Below are 24202 nucleotides of genomic sequence, written 5' to 3' on the forward strand. Positions count from 1 at the left end.
CTTTCCTCTGTTATTTTTCAAGGATAACAGAGCAAACTTGTACACTTACCTGTAGCCTTTGAATCTCCCAGACTTCAGGGTGATGGATAACTGCATTTAATTACTATCACCTTCAAAAACCTGCCATTCGCACTACCAAACTTTCTGGAAACTTCTCCACAAGCTATCTTTCAGCTAATTATTTCTCCACGTTTGAGATTTGTAAATTGTGCTCATATATCCACAATTAATACTGTATTTCCAAAATTCAATACCTACATAACTAGAATTTAAATTTTTAATATGTAGATTTAGTGGCAGTATTGCTGAGAATGAAGATGGTTCAAGCCCTGCAAACTGAGTTGAAAAGCAAAACAGAAGTGGTGCAAGCACTGTGTCCCTCTGCCAATGTCACTGAACAAAATGCAGCTGTAGTACAGATTACAACTATCCTGGAACACTTTTGACAGCAGTATGTGAGCTGATTCAATATGGAAGAAGAGAATGCATTTATTATGTAGAATAAAGTATTTCATATTTGCAACCATCTATTTGAGCTTCATTCAAAAGTATTCTATTTAATAGGAAAGCCAAAGTTATCCTGTATTTTGCTCTGGATGTCCAGTAACTTTAATGCTGTTGCCATCTCTCTAGTGGAAACCTACAGAACCAGGGGAGGGCCTGAGTAATGCTTTAAAAAGAAGAGAACATAATACATATGTTTCAAGTTCTTCTGACATTTAGATGTACTGCTGGAACCCTGAAAATCTCTTCACAGATGAGTTTGTTAAAGCAACAGTTATGTATTGTAAATAAAACATGTAAAGCTGTTCTACCGAACAGATGGCTAAGTTGCTGAAGTTTTGGGTTTTTTTAAATTATTTTTTGTTAAGATTACCTATCCCTTTCACTGTAGGGGTCTTTGGGTACATGTAGGAGGCTCTGCAAACACTGACAATCTACTCACTCCAGAGAAAAATTCCAAAAGGGAGGAACAATCATTTGCAAATTTACACAACTTTGGCACATTTGTAGGCAAGGGAAATTGTACTTGCATAAAACAGATTGAATTAAGATTTCTATAACAAAGTAAAGTGGAAATAAGTTTTCTGCAGTGCCCCCATTTCAAAATCCACAGAAAATATTCCAAGTCAGAAAAAACAAGCACCTTGAGCAAAGAATCCTACCACACAAGTTTAGTTTCTTCTTCAGATTTCCTACATTCTGTGTCCAGTTCTGGGCTCCCCAGTACAAAAAAGACAGGGATCTCTTGGAAGGAGTCCAGCAGAGGGCCACAAAGATGGTGAAGGCCTGGAGCATCTCTCCTATGAGGAAAGGCTGAGTGAACTGGGTCTGTTCAGTCTTGAGAAAAGAAGACTGAGAGGGGACCTGATCCAGGTCTATAAATATCTAAGGTGTGGGGGGCAGAATGGCGAGGCCAGACTGTTTTCAGTGGTGAGTGGAGACAGGACAAGGGGAAACGGCTGGAAACTGCAGCATAGGAAGTTCTGCACAAATGTGCACAAGAACTTCTTTACAGTGAGGTGACGGAGCACTGGAACAGGCTGCCCAGGGAGGTGGTGGAGTCTCCTTCTCTGGAGATGTTCAAGACCTGCCTGGATGCCTACCTGTGCGACCTACTGTAGGGAACCTGCTTTGGCAGGGGGGTTGGACACGATGATCTCTGGAGGTCCCTTCCAACCCCTACGATTCTGTGATTCTGTGATACATTCCAGGTACCTAGCATTTGCCTGACAAAACATAGAGAAGAGCCCAGCTCCTACAGGGATGAAATCCCCTTAGTACAAGAATAATTCTACTAATATTCAGCAAGGTCTGATATAATTGTGTAAGCAGGACTTTTCTGAAAGGCTTTACACAGGACAAAATAGTGATTTCATACCAGAATGGGTAGCCTTTAGCTGTCCTACCAGCTAAGATTTATCAGAAGTCCAACAGAACGCTTTCACTTACTAAGTTTCTGGCAAACTTTAGTTGGAGCACCAACTTAAATGGACCATTTCTCCATAGGATGTCTCCCACATAAAAAAGACAACATGAGGCATGTCACCTCCTTTATCTGAACCTGAAAAAAATATATTCTTTAACTGTTTGTTGAACTTACTGCTTCATGCATAAGAACAGAACATTTTTAAAGAAAACTGAAAGTGGAGTTCTTTGAAGCCTGCTTGGAAAAAAAACAGCTTCTCCTCAGTGCCAACGAGCTTCACTAAATGCTGAGAACTGCTAAAACTAATGGAGTTTTAAATGTTCTGCACACTGAAGCAAAATAAATTTTCAAAACAGAGACAGAAGTCTAAAAATTAAAAATAATCCTAAAAGATGCAGACATTAAAACTTTTGCCCTTCAGTCTTTACAACCTCCTCCAGACTCGTTCTTTCTCTACATCGTTAATTCAGCTTTGTATTTCTTTCCTTTCTTACACTTTTATTTCCCAAGCTTCTACTTTCCTTTTTTTCTGTTTTCTGAATACAGAGTTTTGGTGACCAACACAATTCAGTCAGCTGTAACTGCCTTTCAGGCAATAAGTTCACATTCACATTAGCACTCTAGTTTGGAGGCACACATACAATGATATAAAAATATCTGAGTAAGCACCAGAATTAAATTTTACATACAGAGTAAGTGAAAAGAATGCTTACTTTTTTTTTTTTCCCCCTCCAGGTGACTTTCATTTGTTATATGTATTATTCAATCTATCTTTACGTTATGAGGAAACAGCTAAGAGAATAAACACAACATTTCTGAAGAAAACGCACATTGTGTTACACCACCATGGCACAATGTGGGATTTAGAGCCGGCAGGTTGTCCTTGTTTGTGAAGTGCATGCAATGAATGTCGGTGGGGGTGAGACTACAAGAAGCAAAATGCAGGAACAACATAAATCCAAGATCAGAGAGGAATAAGGTGCCAAAAATTTAATGGGAGACAAAGTTAGACTATTTAATTGGTGCAAGAATATATGTGTAAAAATATTTGAGCAAATCTTTGTAATGCCCAAAACACAGCATCAACATCAGTGAACCATACTAGCACATAAAAGACAAAGAAGCTGACAGACATTTGTGAGCATATTTTTCCAAGTGCACAGCTGTGCCACCAACAGCTCACAGACATCCAGCCAACACCGCTGGATAAGAGCTTTTTTTTTTTTTTACATCAGTGACACCACCCTGACAGTACACAGCAAAGATGATTTTGTGGGAAGTTTGCACTGACAATCATGCAAAGACAGGGAGCAGTTCTGTATCACCAGAAGTTTCTGTCCTGTTCCTAGTTACATAAACATTCCCTTATCTAGGGATAATCTTGCTGGATGAGGTATCTCAGCATGGAGATTAGATACCTGCAAAATTTGGCTAATCATGAGCATGTGTGAAAACATGCAACAGTCTGTGTGTAATGGAAAAGGATGACTGCGCTGAGGAGCTACTCACCATCTCTGGGGTTGTATTCCAGACTAGCCTACTTAGGTCTAGTCTGCCAAACAATTGTTAGCAGCTAATCTTGTTTAGTTTCATCAGAAAGGAATGCAGCTCTTGTAGTGGATTACTGATGCTTGCTGACACAAACCAAAGCTGCACTGGCTGAAAAGGTAGCTAATTGTATTAAAAAAATGCACTCCAGATCTGAACTGGAATGGTACATCTACTAAGCACTAAGATGCATCTAGAAGACAAGCACTGAGAATATTGTTGTACAAAGTCCATAAGAGTAGAAGAACATCTCCCTCAACTGCTCTCTTTGTCACTTAATTCTCAGCATATCAGCAACAGAAGTATCTGAAATAAATACCCTGATAAAAGTCACACAACTTCTGTGCCATTTGGTTAGTTGTTTGCATGGATGCATAACAAAAGATTCTCTTGTATTAACAGTTCACCAAAATTTCAATTTAAGGTATGGTTTACGACAAAGTCTTTATTCCACTAGTAGCACCACAAACCAGGGAGATACAACTACAGAGAGAACCATGTTTGCACTGAAAAGCCATAATACAGAAGGGCAGATGAAAGCAGAATAGAAATTGCCAGGCAATTAGTGCTCATTTTGGCTTCACATGTCCTGCATCTATATTTACAGGAGCAAGAGAACCAAACTGACCTCAAAGAACACATTTATGAATAATCCCGAGGTCAGATTTCTCACAGATTTCAAGATGAGGATTAGGGTTTCATTTGATCACTAATGACACTGGCTTAACTTTGGGGTTTACTGTCTAAGTTCACTAACAACTGTGAGCCAAGGTAAAATGAAGTACTTAGAAGAAAAAGAAATGAAGAGCTATCATGAAACAAATGAAAATAGCTATAAAAACATTGCAGAACTACAATTTCATCTTATCTTTGTTGAAAGAGCATGCATGTTTTGCTTGATACAGAGCTTTCATTAAACATCATTCAATTCCGTTCTTTTCTCCACTCAGAAATCTAATGTACCAGATGAAAGGAGTCAGAATAGTCTTTTTTTTCCCTTATTTTCATCATTTAGTGGGTGTCTACAAGTCTATTTACACAATACAGAAATATGGGCTGAATGCAAAATTACTCATCTTTTTCCAAACCTTCCTATTGTACTTATCATTGCAGCATTGCCATGCTAATGAACATAAATATAAGAACAACTGTGTGGTATGATGAACATATGAAGTACAGGAAAACTAAACAGTAAATCAAATGCAAATTCACATCAAATACTCAACACATTATCTTAAAAACTGACTCTCTCAGAATACATATAGCTTTTAAATCAAATTCTACTTAGGCCAATTGACTTGAATTATAGTTAAGAGGCACAGAACATTGCTAAGAATTTATCATTATGTATTTTAGAAAAGACAAACAAAATAAAAATGCATAAATCATAGCTACCTACTCTAAGTTTGTAAAGAAAATTTCATTCCCAGTAATGATATTAAATTGCATCAAATATAAAGCAAAAGTTCCAGTACATGAGCCAATATTATAAGATTGTGAGTAACTGATTTCCCACTTCACCACCACATTCCTGAATGACAGTCTGTCAATTCTCCATCTGCAAAATGGAAAAGTAGCATTTCCCTCCTTAATGTGTAGTTAAAAGCAAGATCTGGTAACTACTAAGAAAATAATGTGCCACAAATGTACTTTTGTTTGGGTACCATGGAACATGTTGGGGTAGCTGATGAAGAGCAAGCACATTCATCAGGAAGCAAGGAACAGACGAATCTTAGAGTTTTATGTTTAATATGGAAATTTCACTGACGTGACTTCCTGCAAAGCATACAGAAACTGAACAGGACAATTTCAGAAAACAAAAGAGGCCACGTGAAGGACAGCAATCTCACTTAACCTTCTCTTTTCCCATAGCCAGGAAATCAAAGGTACGTTCTACAGATTTCCAGCAATACACTTCAGGTAAGTGTTGTTCATGAACCCCAATTCTGCCAACAGTCCTCCGTGGTGCCTTCTCAGGGATATAGGTACTAGGCACAAAATATGCAAGGCACGTGAACACAAAACACTGAAGTATGCAAAACCGAATTAGTGCCCAGGAGAAAAAGATATGTGGGCAGGTGGTGGTTTATACAAAACTATACCCTATGAGCAGACTGTTGTGCAATTCGCTCATGCAGTTAAATGTACAGCTTGACTTACAACTTTGACGAGTATCAGTATTTTCTCATCAAAGGTTCTCTAACAGCAAGCAAGGAAAGAGGGAACCTTGAGGGGTCATAGAAGTTCATCCAGCTACTTGAAGGAAAATTGTTTGTACTTAACATTTGCTAATAATGTCCACTCTGAAAGATCTTAACTGCACTTACCATTAGGAACATTTTCCTAATGTCTAACTTCTTTTTACCTTGCTGTAAATTGATTTTCAAACTTCTGAGCGTACACTGGAGAACAAATTAGCTGCTTTGGCTTTTTAATAACCTCTTCAACATAAAAAATTTAGGTACCTCTCCAGTCATTTCTAAGTCAGACTCAAACTCTTTCAGTCTCCCCTAATGGATCATACTTTGCAGGCCTGTAATCATTTCAGTGGTTCTCTTCTGGAATTTCTATATTCCCCTCTTCTGTATTCTACTTAATTAGTGACTGTACTTAATTTTGAATAAAGAAAAAGGAAAGATTCTTATGCTTTCTATTTTTACTTCTACTTTCTCATGCTGCATCTGTTTTTCAGGCTGCTGCCTTACATTCAGTTTGCAATCCACCAATGAACAATTAGCACACCTTTTTTTCCTTAACAATGGTATGTCATCCAGTTTTCATACAATTGATCGTTGTAACTGAAGAAGGACGATAAAACTACTAAGGTTAAAGATTAAAATGGCAATTAGCTAAAATTTGTATTTCCTTATTCATTTTCTTTTACAAATAGAGCAATTTATTATCTTCATGACTTTAATCCCTTTATAGCTTAGCTTGTGAGGTGTTGCCCTTTTTTCCCTTTATTTTTTAAAAGCTAGTGTTTTATACATACATACATATTTAATTCATTTAAAATTTACCTCGCCACATCATAAATAAGGAAAAAGAGAAAGGACTAAAGAATAGGAAAATTTGGATCTGAATGAATATGCAAGCATATGGTAATAAGGCTAATACATTAGTTATTTTATTTTTGCAACGTCAAGCAGAACAGATTAAATGTTGGCTGCAACCCCACATATTCCTTGCAGAGTTTCTTAAAATGTTTATTTTTCTGTTAGAAACACTTTTCACTTTGAATTCATTGTTTCTTATACAATAAAATAAAGCTGCTATTATATGAGATTTCACAGACTTCATTCAAACAAACTTTTTTTTTCAGTCAGTAATAAGAAAAGGTTTTGATGACTTTGCTTATAGGAAGAGTGTCCCTAGGAAGGCAGAGGAAGTTCAGACCAAAGCCAAACAAGTTGCACTTGCTCCAAAATAAATTTTCTTGCCCCTTTAGAGCCAAACAGCTTACATGGCTACCGTGTACAGTATTTCCAAAATTGTTTTTCTACACTTTTAACCCCATTTCTAAAGGAAAGAGCATCAGAACAATTCCAAATTTGAATGAAGCCACTCTCTTGTGTGAGGTAAGGACGTCAAGTTCTCAAACAGATTTTTTTATTTTTGTTAAGAAAAAGAGAACAAACAAGAACATCAAACTCGGTATTCTTTGAAACAACTAATCTTCAAACAGAAGCCCGTGGATTTTAAAACAACCCTTCAGTTTTAACACACTGTCCTTCATAATGCATTTACAATTACAACAGAATTGGAACAATAAACTAATCACATACCCATCTGAATTCACTAAAATAAAACTATATCAATTCTTTGAAAACAATACACTGGTATATACAAAAGCACCTAAAATTTTGTAAAAGATTCAAGAAAAGTTTCTGACAGCAGTTCATTAAATGCCTTTTGCACTTTACACATTTCTATCTATATACTGTCATTTAGTAGCACACTGCCCACCTACCACCCCTGTTATTGCAACCTTAATAAACATCTCTTCTTGAATGAAGGTTACGGATTTAAAAGGAAGATTTTGGGGTAGGGTCACGTAAGTGTTTTATTTCTAACTCCTCTTCCCAGGAAGACAATGACAAGGCTTAATCATTCACAAAACAGACCATATCTTTTACTAAAAGCATATTTCCTCTCTTCCTCTCTCCTTCTGTGAAAAAAAAAAGAAAAAGGAAAAAAAAAAAAAAAAAAAGCAGCAAGTTTCTGCATTCTCCTGTATGGTTGACTCACGGAAATAATTCCTACAGATACAGGAAATTGATCATCCATACAACAAAACCATCCATTTGCAAACTAAATTTGTAATAATACTCAGGATTAGTGCACCATTTTTTCTTCAAAATTTCAGAGCACATTGCCAAAGAAACTGAGCATCTGTTAGCTCATCATTAACGGGAAGACAAAGACTTTGCAGAAGCTGTTGACTCCCTCAAGGGTAACTTGCACAGAGCCGTCTCACAAAGAGATCTTGAGAAATAGGATGGCAGAGCAGTCACCAACCACTTGAAATTCAACAAAAGCAAGGGCCAGATTTGGCACCTGGAATGGGGCAGCCCCAGATTACACACATGGACAGGAGGATGAGAGGCTGGAGGGCAGCCCTGCAGAAAGGGATCCCTGAGTGCCAGAGTTCAAGGAGCTTTTGGGCACTGCTCTCAGACATCAGGTTTGGGTGGTGCTGCGTGCAGCCCAGGGTAGGACTTGATGATCCCTGTGGGGTTTCTATGACTAATAAAGGTCACAAAATGTACTTGATTTTCAAACCAATTCTACTGAAATGACTTCTCATCTGAAGCATATATATATGTATATATATATACACACACTGTAACCTCAGTATTTTTTTTTTTTTACTTTCCAGCTTTTGGATAGTGAGCTGAATATTGTAATGAATTATTTTACTGACATAACTGTCATATAAACAATACGTCTTGCTAAGTAACTTATTTAAATATACTTTTACTTAAAGAACACTTCATGCAAGTACGAAAGAAATTACAACTTCTTCTGATGCCCTTCAGTTCTGAAGAAACGCAACTCAGTAAAATTACACAGAAAGTAATGAAACCCAGATGGAAATAATCCTTACAGCAACAATCAAACAGCTGATGTTTCTACAATGATTCTAAATAGAAAACTTGAGGAAAATCTTATTTTATTCAGGACACTGATGAACTCAGTCTGATCAGTGTATTTATACTGTGTATATATCTATCTATATAGTGCAGATACATTAGATAGATATATGCATATATGTACTGAAATACTTAAGGCATAATTACTTTTTTTCCCCAGACTTGAGGATAGTCTTGATACTAGCCTTCTAGAATGTATCAAGTGTGTGTGTTTTAGTCATGCAAAAAAGACTTGCAAAATACATACCAAACCAATGTAAATTATTATCATGTGTAACAAACAAAACAAATTGATACAAAACATGGATGGAATATTTCTTCAAATCTTGATACCTGTCAGATTTTAGGAAACACAAAAGTTTCTTCAGCTTTAACAGAATTTTTTATAATGGCATTAGTGCTACTGTTCTTATGTAACCCAAAAGGCAAAAATTCGATTATGGGAGTTAGAATTTAAGCATATCTAATAAGTTTGAGAGAAAACTTTCTGTCTTTCCTGTAGCCACCATTCTTTGCCATTTTTGAACATGAGTATCAGATTTGCTCATTTCAAGGGAAAAAATCATTTCTCATTTAAAAAAAGAAATAAATAATTATACCGTTTAATGAGAGGGGATAGAAACACACCAGATGCAGCTAGAGAGTAAAGAGAAAGACTACACTGACACCGAATTGATTGGGCTTTGGAAGCTATCATATGAAGTTCTCCTCAGCTCAGAATAGACAGTAACAATTGTAACCTTACTTCTGACAGATGTACAAGAAAACTGCAATCCTGAACAATTCATGATTTGCTATTCATTTGATTATCTAATTCAGCAACTTAAAAAAGAAAAAAAAAACCTAATATTACACTGTTTTCCAATGCTTTATGCTAGTTCGCTGATTAGTGAGGAGTCAGAAAGTGAATTTGAATTTGCAATGCGTTCCACACCAATGCTAATGCCAATTTATGTTAAATTATTCCCAGAGTCTGTGTACTTCGGTGATATCATACCAAGAACATGGAGAAATCACTTAAAACAAGACAATATAAGAAAATCAAACAAACAAAAAAGTCAAAAGAAATAAGCATTTCCAAATAAAGAAGCTACCACAATGTTGTTTGTTTTTAATGATAAACAAGCATATAGTTCTATTGTATCGATTATAGCTAAAGACAATTTAAAGTGGGATATATGGAAAGCTGAGAATCGTTGGAAGTCTGCTAGGAAGGAATGGGAGGGAGCACTACACAAGAAGAGCTGGTAGTCTCAAGATGACTGCTAGTAGGATTACTTAAAGACTAAGTTCAGGATCTCACTTAGATTCTAAAATATATAGATGTGCCTAGATTGAATACTTCTAATAAATGCTCATTTCTTCAGAAAACAACAGTAAAAAAGAAAGGTTACATATATTAACAGTAAAAGGCTATCAGTTGCCCAGTAATCTGCTTAACACGTAAACAACTTGTTTTTGCAGTTTTAATTTCTCCTGATACTACAGTTCTGAAGCACTCACCACTGTTTTGAATTGAGGTTTTTACTTCTGCATAATTACAAATAATCTAATTTGCATTTCATTTTTCCAAAAGTAAACGATTTCCACTGTTTTGTTATCAATATAAATCTATAGGAAATAACTTTCTTAACCCTGCTCAGTAAGCAAGCAGTTCTCTAATGTGAATAATGGCTAAACTGCCCTTCTCATTGTCTGACAGATTTTTCAGACTCTGATCACTTCACATCTAAGATTTTACACAAATGCTGATTGAACATTGCTGAAAGAAAACAGACAACACACAGGATTCTCTGTGTACAGACCGCAAAACCTTGGCACAAGCTTGTGCTTTTTCACTTTCACTATTCAGGCATAGCATACCAAATTTAAATAATGAAGTTTGATTTATTCCTGCTTAGTACAGCAAACACCACCCTTACAGTCCTTTAGCCAGTGCACTTAATCCTAGTTCCAGTGCCATTCAGGTTCCCTGAATTCCTAACATTGAGGAGATCACTGTGGTACAGTTCATTAAGAAGAATTAAACAATTCAAACCTCAACAAGGTTTAATTACAAATAGGAACCTATATATCCTCTGGGTTAAACACAAACACACCCTTATATTTATCAATTAGCACCATCTAGTGGGGTCAGTACAATTCATGCAATATGAACAGTACGTATCTCACTGTTCAGGTGTCCCTAAATTCTCTGCAGCATGTTACGATACAGCACAGGTCGCCTAATAAATAAGAGTCTGATTCAGGAAAAAAAAAGTTTCCTTTTAATTCATAACATTATATCACTCCATTAAAGTTATATTTTAAGGAAGCATTGACATTAAAAGCTGTGTGTACACAAATATGGAAATCTATTAACTGGAAGAAAAAAACAGACAAAACTTTTAGACATTCCTACATGAGCAAAACACAACTTAATTACTGTTTTCTATTTTGACTCCTCTGTTCTCCTGTCATAAATTTAAAGACTGGTGGATTTTTCTTTGAAGAAGCTACTATGAGGGATGCAAACACAGAAAAGAGCACTTATTTAAGGAATATGAAGGTCTTCATCATCAGCACACAATTATGCTGTAAACACAGTTTTTGATAAAATCTGATGAAAGTGCCACAAACACTGGATCACAACCCAAAACACTAATAAAATCACAGATTAAATATCTAGAAACTAATTTCAGAAAATATCCAAGTAATTGATTTAAAAGTGTTTCCTTACATTAAAAACAGATGCTCAGAACTAACCATGCTCATCTATACTGTTCCTCAAATAAGAAATCTAGAAATTGATTTTCTGGTCAGTTTTACATTAAAAGCTGTGAGGACTTAAGTTGTGCATCTTAATAATGCTGAAGAATTTCAAGTACAAAAGCTATCAGCAGCATCCCCCTGTGCATCAGCTCTATATAACGAAACCTCACCAATCAAAGCAGCAGCACATGAGAGTGATTAATGCAGCACTTCAAAAGACCAGGCAGTATCAGCCTCTGCCAACAGCCAAGCTAACTACAGACTTTACTGCTCCCTTCTCTGTGCCTCCCTACAGTCCAGGTTAAATAAATAAAACAAGATAGGAAACAAAACCAACTGACTAAGAGTAAATATGTGCTTACCAGTACGAGAATTCAGAGCAGAGAATTCAAGTACTTGCTTAAAAGCTCTCTAATGAAACCACCACAATGAAAACTATCGTGAATGCCTACAATGCAATGCTTTACATTCTCATTTTACTTCGTTTCTGAAAAACAAACGTCAGATAGTGAGCAATTTTCCCATCAGATCACAACAAATCAAGTGCAACACAGACAATGAGGGACACACCTTTGGTGAAATCCCAGACCTAAAATTAATATGAAGACTTTAATTTGTAAATCTTAAAAAAAAAAAAAAAAAAAAAAAAAAGCCAAAAAGAAAAGTAAAAGGAAGAAACCAACCCTGCAAACAAATAGACATTTTTAGTGGTTAGTAAAGGATGGTCTTCTGTTCTTTTGCGCTTGGTACTAGGTGTAAATTTTTGTTTCATGAGTAAAAGCTCAGAAAAACAGAAAAATGTGAAGAAATATGTAGATCTAGGGGAAAAAAACTAAACTTGATAAAAACCAGAGGTATAGTTTTTAAGATTATTTGAACATTTTAATTTACACTTAGTGGACTAAACAATTGCAGATACTTATCCACCTAAGTTCAGTTGAGCTCCCCTACCAGAACTGATGATCAGATTCAGTGAGACTGAGAACAAGAGGTCACTTAAACAACATTCTTAATTGTTTGAAAAAAACAGTAGAAAATCAGAAATAAGTAAAAACCAGCATGATCTTACCAAGGAGAAGTCATGATAGGTTTAATTATTAAAGTGTTATTAATGATTATTAAAGTCTTATTAAAGTGTTTACAGGAATGTGAAAGGGAAAATAAAGATACAACATAAAGGAAACAAAGATCTGCAATAGATTACTAAAAAAAAAAAACACTTAGCAGTATAAAAGTAAACATAAAATCATCCAGTTCTAAAAAAGACAAATACGCATACTCTGAAAACAGAGACAGCAGAATCAGGAAAGAAGATGCAATCAAGCCATGGTTCTTCCTCAAGTGGCTACTTGATGTGGAACAAAGAAAAATATTTTTTCCCCTTTGAAAGAAGACAATAATAACAATATAATATAATATGGGCAGATTATTAGTTAGAAATTGCTAGAAAATGATATTTCAGAATGAAAGAGCACAGTCATAAAACTACACATTTTATTGCATGGCATTCACTATGGCATGATCTGTAGTTAGTGATCCTCTGATTAACAACGTACCAAACTTCAATATTCCATCTCCATCTCATTATTTCATATGCCATAGTAGCATGATTATAATCATGGGTTACTTTTTTTTCCTAGAATGTTTGGAACTTAGAAATTCAGAATCGTCGGCTGATTTATGGTTTCATCCTGATTAAAGCTGTATGTATCTGTCATGTCACTGCTAGACTATTTAATCACTAAATCTCAACAAAAGCTGCTCTTTTCCATGAAATCCAATCCGCAAAGTACAGTAAGATTCAAAATGCTTTATGAAGATGATATCCATACTAAATGCAAAGCAGCAGTGATCAGTAGATGGTCTTCTTCTACCCTTGTAACTCAAATCACACTGTGATTCCATGATAAATGTGTGTAAGTGCGTGTCATGTACATCAGCAAACTTTAAGCTGGACTAGGCAGTGAGAGGAAGCCAGCATCTCAGAGGACTCAAGGACTGAACCAGTGTCTTGGTAAAGTGCCATGGCTATTTAGTTGGACTTAGCACCAGCAGTGACATTTGAGGAATCTGTGAACACAGGTGTGCTTATAAACCTAGAGAGGAAAGTTTTGAGGGTTTTTGCTGGTGTACTCCAGCCCTGATTGGCTGGAGAGAAGGAACACTGACCAAGCTGTCTACTTTTCTGTTTCTATCAGATCATTTGGCACTTAGGTGAGTAAAGGCACTACTCTGTCTGCTAGAACCTCTCTGGCCAGCTGAGCACCTGAGAACAAACATCCAGCCCTACTGCTGGTTGGATCTGCAAAAAGGAACATCCCATCCTTCTTACAACTCTTATGAATCATATTTTTGCACTGCAGAAGCTTGCTTGGGTAGTTAAATCTATCTGTTCAAAACAGTAACAAAAAACAAACAAACAAACAACAACCATTAAGTACACCCTTACATGATCACCTACAGAACATTAATTTTTCTCATCTGCCACAGAAAGTGACTCCCAGTCCAGAAGAAAAGAATGGTGAAAAAAAATAAAAAAAAAGCTTAAAACGATATTATCATTCAATACATTGGATTTATCAAACTACTGAGCAGCTTATGAGACCTCTGATTGGCCTCAGCATCATACACAAAACATGAATCACTTTGTTAAAGAAATATTGTACAAGTTTTGTAAGTCAAGAAAAATCTGGACATGGCACAGGTTTTGTCACCAGTCTTGCCCCTCTGCAAGAACCGAATTACAAACTATTTGTCTTAGAAGGATCTGGACTCACTTCTTAATGTCTAGAGCATTTTGGCTGGATTTCTGCTACTCTTTGGAGGTTTCCCAGCAGAAACTTTAAATCAATTACTACTGATCCAAAAAATGCCTCCGTCTGGAGTTTAACCTAAACCAAAGTTTTTTCACATTCCAAAGCACTGATTAATTCACAAGTTTCAAGTTGTAGTCATAGACCAGTATTTCACACCTCTGATTTAATAAGCTTATCTATTTTATTTTTCATTTCAAAAATTTCTTGGTATACCATACCTGCAGAATCTCTTATCTAGCCCAACTTCTACAGCTTTTATGAGACTAAACTGTCAACAAGCCCATTTAATTGCAACTTTAGAAACTGATCTTGGATTTTTTTATTATTATTTTTAACAACATGGGCTGAAAGGAGGATATGTTGACAAGAACAAGACTTCCTTATAAAAATCTAGATGAAAATTTCAAGTCTCTACTATTAAACACATTAGCAGCTCTGATGTAGAAGCTGCAGATGCTGGTGATACCAGATATCAAAACTTGGGGCAGAAGTTGGCACTTTCAGTTACACTTCGACCAAGAAGTACAAAATAAAACAGGCAAAACAAACACTATCTGCTTTCTAGTAAACAAAGTACAAGCAAAATATAAATACTTCTTTTGAATCTCAGAAATGATTCATATTTCACCATAACTGCACTAATACATCCGTTTGGCACTAACTTGACGTGCATTTTCTCTGAAAGAAGGTTACACTGTCCAATGCTAAGCTTGACCGCTTTTTCATTAAGCTGGAGGTGCAGTCTTTCACTTTAATGAAGGCACAAATAAGCACAGCTATGTGTGAATGTATGAATGCATAAGGTAGAACAACTGTTTTTCAGCAGAGAAAGTCCCAATATAGTACATGGAAAATTTGGGGTTTTAGCTAGGATTTAAAACAAAAGCATTGATGTTTGTGTCCTGTTTGATCAGTTATCACTTGATGCACTGCATGTTTACACAGTGAGCACACAGGCAAGTAAAAGGGGTCAATACATACACGCTCCATCCAGAAATTCCCCATCACAACAGCAAAGCATTTGCTCGATGCCTGGCTGCTACTTACCTTACTTACTTGAATTTTCCACTGCAACAATATCAGTCTGAATAAAGTAGAGATCCTGTAGTATTTTCTATAAAACTTCAATTACCTTATTTTGATTAATCTGATCACTGTTCCCATGGAAATTAAGTTTAAAGGCAGCTGACTGCCTCCAGCTAAGAATGATCTCTTTACTTGCACATTTCAGCTGCTGGCTATTGAACAGGTCTCCAAAAATCACTTTGGCTTCAAAGTTACACTTTAAATTCACATGGCATTTCATATGGAATAACACCTTGCATTACATTTTTTTGAATGCAGTAATTTTGATGGAAGCAAAATGACTCAATGCTTCAACGCTAATTACTCCAAATACAAATGCAAACTGCTGTCAGACGCCATCAGGCTTTCCTACAGTATATTTTTTTCCTCTATACTTTCATCTTTAGGTAAGTAGGAAGCATACGATCAAGCTTTATTTTAGTAAACAAATTAGATCATTACCTACAAATACTTTAGATCAGAAGACCACTGAAATTCTGTACATACAAACCAACAATGACCTGGTTTTAAAGAATGACAAAGAACTGCCTTCTATTGTCTACTCCATCGATATTAAAGAGTTCAACTGTAGTAAATTCCTTCTCCTCTCTCCTAAAATTGTAGAAGTTTTTAAGCCCGCCTAGCTGTCCATATCTATCCAATGTCTGAATAGCCAGCATGACATGAGTAAGAGCCTTATTCAGAACTTTTTTTGCATGCCTTCTCTGAATTAAAGATGTAACTCTAAGAATCAATCCTTCTCTAGAGCGTGAAGAACAATTATTTTCCATTGGCCATGAATTGGTCCCAGCTGCCAAGCTCCACACTCCCACCTCCTCCTCCAGATGGTGGTAAATGCTTACTCACACCACCTTCTCCTTCATTTCTTGCCCATCTCCAAAATAAACAGCACTTCAGAACTTCAGAAGAGCTTACAGGACTTTTCCCATCACCTGGGAGGTACAGCTTTTTAAAAATAAATTTGACTGAGAACCCTGCAGTAAAGAACCGTAAGGACTTTGAATACCAAGCTACATTTTAGTGAACGAGCTATCAGTTTCAATAATTCCATCAACTCCAAGGTGGTCTGTACACATCTCAGGTCTACAACACTGTCCTGAATCCACGATCCACTCACTGAGTTTGATTTAAGGTTCGATAGCTGTAACCTTCAAATCTCCAGTCCCACTTCCCCTTCTATTTTTTTCCACATTTCCTGTCATTTGATAATGCTGGTCCTCTGAGCTCCTCCTGAGCTACCTGCTTATGTCTGCTCTGAAATCAGAAATGCTTCTCACCATTCCTTTACCAGGTACAAGGATACAAGCAACCAAAGCCTCTCACAAACACACCCTGCCCCCTCCATACAACAAAGCAATTAACAGGAAAAAAGTTTTTGTGAGCTGCAGAATCAGTTTCAATGACGATTGTGTAAAGATTAAGTAAAATTCAATGGAAAATGCACACAAAGAACAATGTAATCAGATAATAACTAATATGCTACAATTAAAAAATATTTCAATAACAGCTTCTAGCTTGAAGTACAGAGACAATCAATATCAACATCATTGGGCTACCATGAAGAAAGCCAACTCCATTCTATCTACTACATCCTTCTCATCCATCACCACCCTTGTTATTCTTTGATACCTACACAGATATCATTTCCTTAATCTGTGGGTCATCCTCATCAACTGTTTAAACAATGAGTCCAGAAAAATCACTTGTGGCACACAATTGAGCAGAACAATTCATATAAGCAGGTCTGTTTCCTCTATATTCTTTGGGAAGAATATGCAATTGTGGGGATGCTGGAGCACATGCTCAGGCAAGAGGATTCACCTTGAAGATGCACCACATGGGGAGAGAATACAGACAATTAATGTAGAACATACCTGGAGGTCAGGTGCAGAATGTCTGACAATAGTGAAGATGGGGAAGCTGCACCATACAGCCCCTCCATGAGTTCTACAAGAACCACCACAATTGTAAGATTTGGGCTATATAATCATTTGATTGAATGTGCATGACAAATAATTTATACCAGGATATAGTTCTGACTATTCTATTTTTGAAGATTAGATTACTTAGAAAATATTAGTCATGAATATTCACTTTATAGTCCATAATATCAGATATTAGTTATCGACATTACAAACATGAGTATATTCTAAACTTCTCAGAACTACAAACCAAGCCACATAAAGGTGAAACTAATAGAAAATTAGCACTAATTAAGGAACACCTCTCCTATGAGGACAGGCTTAGAGAGCTAGGGCTGTTCAATCTAGAAAAGAGAAGGGGCTGCGAGGTGACCTTCTAGTGGCCTGTCTGTACCTAAAGAGGATCTACAAGAAAGAAAGAATCAGACTCTTTAGCAGTGTCTGTGGTAACAAGACAAGGGCAAAAAGTTTTATATTAAAAAGAGTAGATTTAGTTTGGATATAAGGAAAAAGTCTTTTACTGTGAGTGGTGAGGCACTGGAACACATTACTCAGAGATGTGGTGGATTTCCCGTTCCTGGTGACTTCTGCAGCCAGGCTAGACCAGGCTCTGAGCACCTGATCTAGTTGTGGACGTTCCTGTTCATTGCAGGGAGTTTGGACTACATGACCTTTTAAAGGTTCCTTCCAACTCTATGATTCTAAGGTTTTGCAGAGCCAGCCACCAAAATACACAATGTCACAATGAAATCAGTCTAGATTCACCAGGTATTCCTTACTTTTTGCAGTAGTTATTTTCTTCCCCAGTGCTACATACTGCTTTTTGGTTGTATGATCTCTTCCCTATCAAGAGAAACAGCAACACCACATTGTTTTCTTAGTCATTGAATATCACAGAATGGCTTGGGTTGGAAGGGACCTCAAAGATCATCTAGTTCCAATGCACCTGCCATGGGAAAGGCTGCCGACTGCTAGATCTACATCAAGCACTAGATCAGATTGCTCAGGGCTCCATCCAGCCTGGCCTTGAACATCTCCAGAGACAGGACATCCACAACCTCTACAGGCAGAGTACAGAATTGGCTAAAGAAACGTGCATGCTCTGAATCAGTCAATGCCAATTGGTAAAGTACAATTGGTTAAAAAGCCTAACAGAGAGGCTTACTCAGTGTTCGAGCATTACATATACATATGTATATACATATATACAATGAAAAATGTTTAAGGTTACATTACGAGTAGAAGCGTCATCTTGGAGCTTAGTATATAACACTAACACTATGCACTAACAGCAAGTAAGCACACATGGAAATTCTTGTAACTCCTCTAAAAACAAGCTAAAGGAGATGTTAAAACATACCTTTATTTACCTTTGTTCCTCTAATAATCCAGCACAAACAGAGTGCTCATGTGCTAGATAAGATTTCAAGTAAATTAGTACTCGTAATTATTCAAAGGATCATCTCTTCATGATCCTTGTCATTACATCTCTACAGAATTACTGGGATCTCCACCATATTAAAAATAAGGAGAAACTTAAGAAAGTTATGTAATAAGACAAGGAAGTAACAAATTGAGTGAAATGGAGACAAACTTTGAACATTCACTATCTACAGACAGCTTTCTCTTCCAAACAGTCACCAGTGCTTGTGGGTTCCTTCTTCTCTATACTTTGCAAACTAAAAATCTAATCAACAGATTTTTACTGAGAAAAAAAAAAAAAAAAAAAAAAAAAAGAAATCAAGACCAGTTGCATCAGTTTTTGCTGGTTTTACTTACTACAATAGGAATGTATTGTAGGGAACTATCCAGTATTTGCAGGGTAATGGACTGGATGATCTAATACAACTTTTCCATTTCTGACTTCTTAGAACAGCTCAGGCTGATCCAAGCTCACAAAAAGATTTCTATCCAAAAGTACTGAATGAAGAGAAATCCAATGCAAGGTTTGGGTCTGTTGTTTTGTTTTGTTTTTTATCCTTTTCAACATTAAGACGGTCAGAGTAGCAAACCATGTGCCACAGCATATAACCAAACACAAAACACTATGATTATTAAATGTCCATAAAACTTACAATATCGGTACAAAAGGTAGAAAGTTCATTTTATACTTTTCAAGCATTTTGGAGCATTTTATCCACTTTAAAACTTAGAAAAACAGCTTTTCTTTATACTTGCAATTATTAAACAGCAAGGTATGATGCTCAGCTTTGAAATTTTTATTAAGCAGTGTGTCTATTTTAAATTGAGAAATACTAGTGCATAATTGGTAGCAAATCAGTGCTAATTTTCTTCCAATTTGTGAAGTTTAAAACCCACACATACCACGATCGCAGCATCTTTGGCTCTAAGCTAGCGCTTCTTTTTTATTACAAAATATCTGTCATCATTCTCTGCCTGACGAATTGAAAACATTTGTCTTTGCAACAACAGTTGACTTTAAGAAGTTACGGCTAGGAAAAACAGTCTTTCAAATGAGATACCAGAACCCAGAAAGGTTTGGCACTTCTGAAGCCTTGTAACAGGGAAAAACTATGGCAGATGAGATCTTTTCTTTTGCTCTTACAGTTCCATTCCAGACAAGCTACTCACTGCCTTTTCTGAAACTTGATAGCACATTGAATAATCCTTCTAAAATGAGTTAAAGGTCAAATACGTACTGTGTTTCAGATACAGCCTTGGGACACAGATATGAACTAGATAACCTTTTGAAAGTTCTTCAGGTATTTTTTCCATAACATGGCCATCAGAAAGTGAGGTCCTGCATCCTGTGACATGCATTGAGTCATTCTAGATGCTGATAAAAGCCTCAGTTCTTATTATTAAAAAAGCTGTTTTTTGAATAAAATTGGGATGGTGTATTAAAGAATAAGTGTAACTAGTAAACAATAAAGAAAAGATGCAACTTCAAGAAATAAATCTATTTGAAGAGACATAATAGGACCTCAACATAACCTCTCACAAGTTAGGAACTACACATTTATTTAATTCTTGGTCCTAAAATCTAAAGATAAATAATAAAGATTGTTGGAATACTTCAATGACTGCTTGTAACTGCAACGAGATGTTCTTTCACTGAAGCCCAACATTTCCCAACTGCCTGAAGAGCCCTTTTTCATCTAATAAGAACAATCCATCCTGCAATAACAAACAATTAGGACTCACCACTAGTATGAGAGCACAACTTTTCCAAACAGAGTATACTCAAGATGAGTGTCATAGTTACAGTTGTGCTATGATTATTTTCTTTTGCAGGGAGAGACAAGGGACCACTTCCATAAGTTCAAAAGGTTAAGATTCTGACTCAATACAAAATTAAGAGCAAATGTTGAAATTTTACTGTTTCACAGATCCACGCTCATGTTCTAGACAGCCTTCTTTAAATTCCAATCCAGAATGAAAACTAATTTAGCTCCTGACCTAACATTTAACTCAGATTCACACTGCTATCAACCTACATTAGGAATACAATCAGTGTTTCTCTTTCAGTGATCTTAGCAAGCTGAACAGACAGCTGAATCAAAGCAATAAGAAGCCTGGGAATCACCACATTTCAGAAATTAGATTAAATTCTTGAGACAAGTGAGTTCTGTAAAACATCATTCCGCTGTTTGTAGCCTTTGTGTACTTGTGCCTATTTTTATGTGTAATTTCACAGCTAACTTGAAAATCTTGGCCAAGTTCCAACATTATCAAATCTTTTCTGGAGTAAGATTGCTGAAACAGAGGGGAAAAGGTTACATCAAAATAACAGCTTTAGTGTTAAGCCTCTTCTAGATCAACGACTGACAACTGCAACAAATTCTACTCAACTACATTCTAGCCTGGATATATTCATGGTGTGGGTTACCACCAGTTACTGACTCACTTGAGAACTAAGGATTTCCTTACAGCTTGAATTAGCTCTGTACTAGTGACCTGAGCCACATTTACCATTTTGAAGGAGTGGAACATTTCTAATCAGCTGATTGGTCCCATTTTTGTTCTGTAAGCAATTCTAGTAGTACTGGGGTTACTCTGCATGGCATGCTTTGATCCCTCATTGCTGATCATTTTTGTAGCAGGACACTTTACTTAAGTATTCTTCCAAACTTATTTTAGGTTGTCCTTCAGTCCAACATATTTATGTGCAAAACAATTTGAAATGGAGGCAAGCCAATAAAAGAAACAGCTTACTAGAATTTCAGTTGACTTTGTTAAAGGAAATTATTTTAAATTAATGTGGCTACTGAACTGTTGCCATACTTGACCTCAGAAAATATATTCCTTCTAATTTTTGCTGTGAACATTTATTTATTTAAGCTAAACTCCAGGTCTTGATTGTTGACCATAAAGAAGGCTCAGATTTCCTGCTACTATTCCTTACTCTTTTTTTCTAAACAAGGGCAAACAACATATGTTTGCTGCATTAGCATTATGCTGCCAAAACATCACTCTTAAATGAAATCATCTATGTATTTTTGGTAGAATCTTATTTAACAACTTCCACTCTGACAGAAACAGAGTTAAAACAAGGCTGTTTTGTTTTCACTGAGCAAGTTTTTTCACTGGTTTACTAGATGGCGCTCAAAACATTTTTCCATATGCTCTTCTCAAAGAGAATTTGACTTAAATGTGGTTTACCTTCACCAGTGAATGAAGGCTTTTTTCACCAAACATATCCCAGAGGAAGGTCAGGTCTTCCTGGCTGTCCACATGTGGCTGCAGCTGGGCTGGCAATGCTGCCAGCAGTTCATACAGACCTATAAAATGAAAATAAAACACAAAGTGTAATCTAGGGGTGATCTCATTAATTTCACTTAACAGTTCTGTGTAATTGGCTGCCTGGAGCATGTCATTTTAACTGAATAGGGAGTCTGGAGTATCCAGTATAACATTAGCTTGTAGAATTAAAAAGAACATTTTTTAAAAATTACAAAAAAGAAAGTATTAGCAGTATACTTTTTACCTTGTCACAGTTGTTGAGCTTCTATATCCATATGTATTTACACAAGGTTACAGAGAAATTCGTAAAGGTTTTGGGGAAGAAAAAAAAAAGGACAAAACGAGAAAAAAACATACATTCCTTCGCTTAATCGTTATTCCATTTCCCTTGATGTTAGCCAAAGAGTGAAATGAGTCATGAATAGGAAAAACTTCCTTAAAAGAACAGAAACTGGATAGGGTGGTCCATTAAAAAAGGGTTCGTGGTTTCTCTAAATATTTCTTGTTAATATATTGCTTAATATTTTTTTTTATCCTGTGTTCAGTAGGAACACTCAGCAAGACAAAAGGAACTGTTATGTGTTACACTATTAAACCTTAAAAAACAAAAACAACGCAGCTTTCCCAGGAACACCCCCACAGAGTACTATTTCAGTCATATTTTTAATTCACAGGTATTCGAGATTATCCATAGGGTGAAGGCCATTGCTGCTCCCGGTTATTTGTGACACACCTCACCAGCAGGCTCTGAGGGGCAGACAGTAGCACAGTGTTCCACAGTAGCATGCAGCATAAAATATCCATCATGCACACAGGCTATCAAGCCGCTGTCCAAGAAATGTAGCAACAGTGTTTGCAGCAGTTTTCTTTAGGGAGGTAACCTGGCATGAGCTGATATCAATTCATAGCACATGTTTAATTTTCCAGTGGGATTACTTGGGGTAAAAAGGACAAAATGCCTTTTTTCTCCTGTCTGCTGTCTACAAAAACACCAACAGTCTCCCGGGATCCAAGATACATGGTCTTGCTATTATTTTTAGTCTGAGTAAGTGCTGCTGTTCGTCACAAGGACAGATTTACAAGATATTCTGCAAGTGAAGAACATTATTCTAAGTTATAGGTTGCCTATTGTTACTATGCCTCTTATCTCCTGAAAGCTTACGACTTCAAATATTTATTAGTAAACACAATTTCGCAACCTTTCCAGGTACCTCACTCCCCTTCCAAAATCACATACAGCACCTTTGGGACCTGATTATTGAGCATTTTCATGTTTTTTACTGCCTTTCAGTAAAACATTCTGGAAAAAAAAACCCGTTCCTTCCAGATACATTCTTTTTGTGGTCCAAGGGTTTTTGGTGGTTGACATTCATTTTCTTAGAATCTTGCTTTTATTTAAATCTGTTCTTATTTATTCTTCAGAAATACTGTAAGAAGAGGATATAACTCAAACCACTACAATTTTGCACGGACAGAAAAAGAAAACTAAGTCTTGCCAAGCAAGATTCCATCAATGACTGAACACTGAAGGAACAGAAATTGAATGGGACTTTTGGCTTTTACCTTCTGGATTATTAGAATTTCACCACTGGGCAAAAAAAAAGAAAATAAATCAGTTTTTAGGTGTGGATGTCACAGTAGTTAACAGCCTCAAAATGACACGACTATTACTTCAGCTGCAGAAATAACTAGGAAGAAGAAATAAAATTGCAAAAAAACCTATCCAATTAAATTTACTTCATTTTTAAGAAATATATTTAGAAAATTAAAATTACTTTACACTCAGCCTTACATGTCTGTGTAGAACTACTTTTGTTACTGCAAATACACTTACCTCAGAATAACTTGGAGGTTGTTAAAAAATGGAATAGAAAGCTCAATGCAAGCTTATACCGTGACATAACTGTTTAAGAACAATTCACATATGCCTTTCGGAGGAAAGAAAATATGAACTTTAGCCACTCCCTTCACATAAGAGATGTACAACAGAACAAGCTTTTTCTTTCTTGTTCACCAAATCTGCTTAGTTTTTACTTATAATCTACCATGAAACTATTCTACGTTTGTAAATGTAGCTTCTCAAACCTCATATAATTAAATCCCTGTGAAAATAAGTTTCTTGATGGGGTAACTCTTACTGTAGGAATACAAGATAATACTAAAGGTGCCTGTAGTGAGACTGGGTTTTACACACAGAACTACCTACAATTCAGGACAGAATAGTCCTGTGGGTGCTTCCATTCCTTGGGGTTTCCACATTCAGATGAATTGCCATGAGTTGCCATGGGCTAA

General features: G+C 36.3%; 1 protein-coding gene across 5 annotated transcripts in view; it reads right to left on the bottom strand.

Moving 5' to 3' along the window:
• MPP7 (membrane palmitoylated protein 7) overlaps positions 1-24202 on the bottom strand; it is a 144596-nt gene that overhangs the window by 65151 nt on the left and 55243 nt on the right. For all 5 annotated transcript variants that reach the window (XM_042888671.1, XM_042888669.1, XM_042888672.1 and 2 more), the window contains one exon: positions 21830-21948. In XM_042888671.1, the coding sequence (XP_042744605.1) occupies positions 21830-21948 (119 nt within the window). The remainder of the gene's footprint in view (positions 1-21829; positions 21949-24202) is intronic.

The sequence above is a fragment of the Lagopus leucura genome, unplaced genomic scaffold (assembly GCF_019238085.1).
Source record: "Lagopus leucura isolate 7727_CA_CO unplaced genomic scaffold, USGS_WTPT01 Super-Scaffold_100157, whole genome shotgun sequence".
In the NCBI taxonomy this organism is placed as follows: domain Eukaryota; kingdom Metazoa; phylum Chordata; class Aves; order Galliformes; family Phasianidae; genus Lagopus; species Lagopus leucura.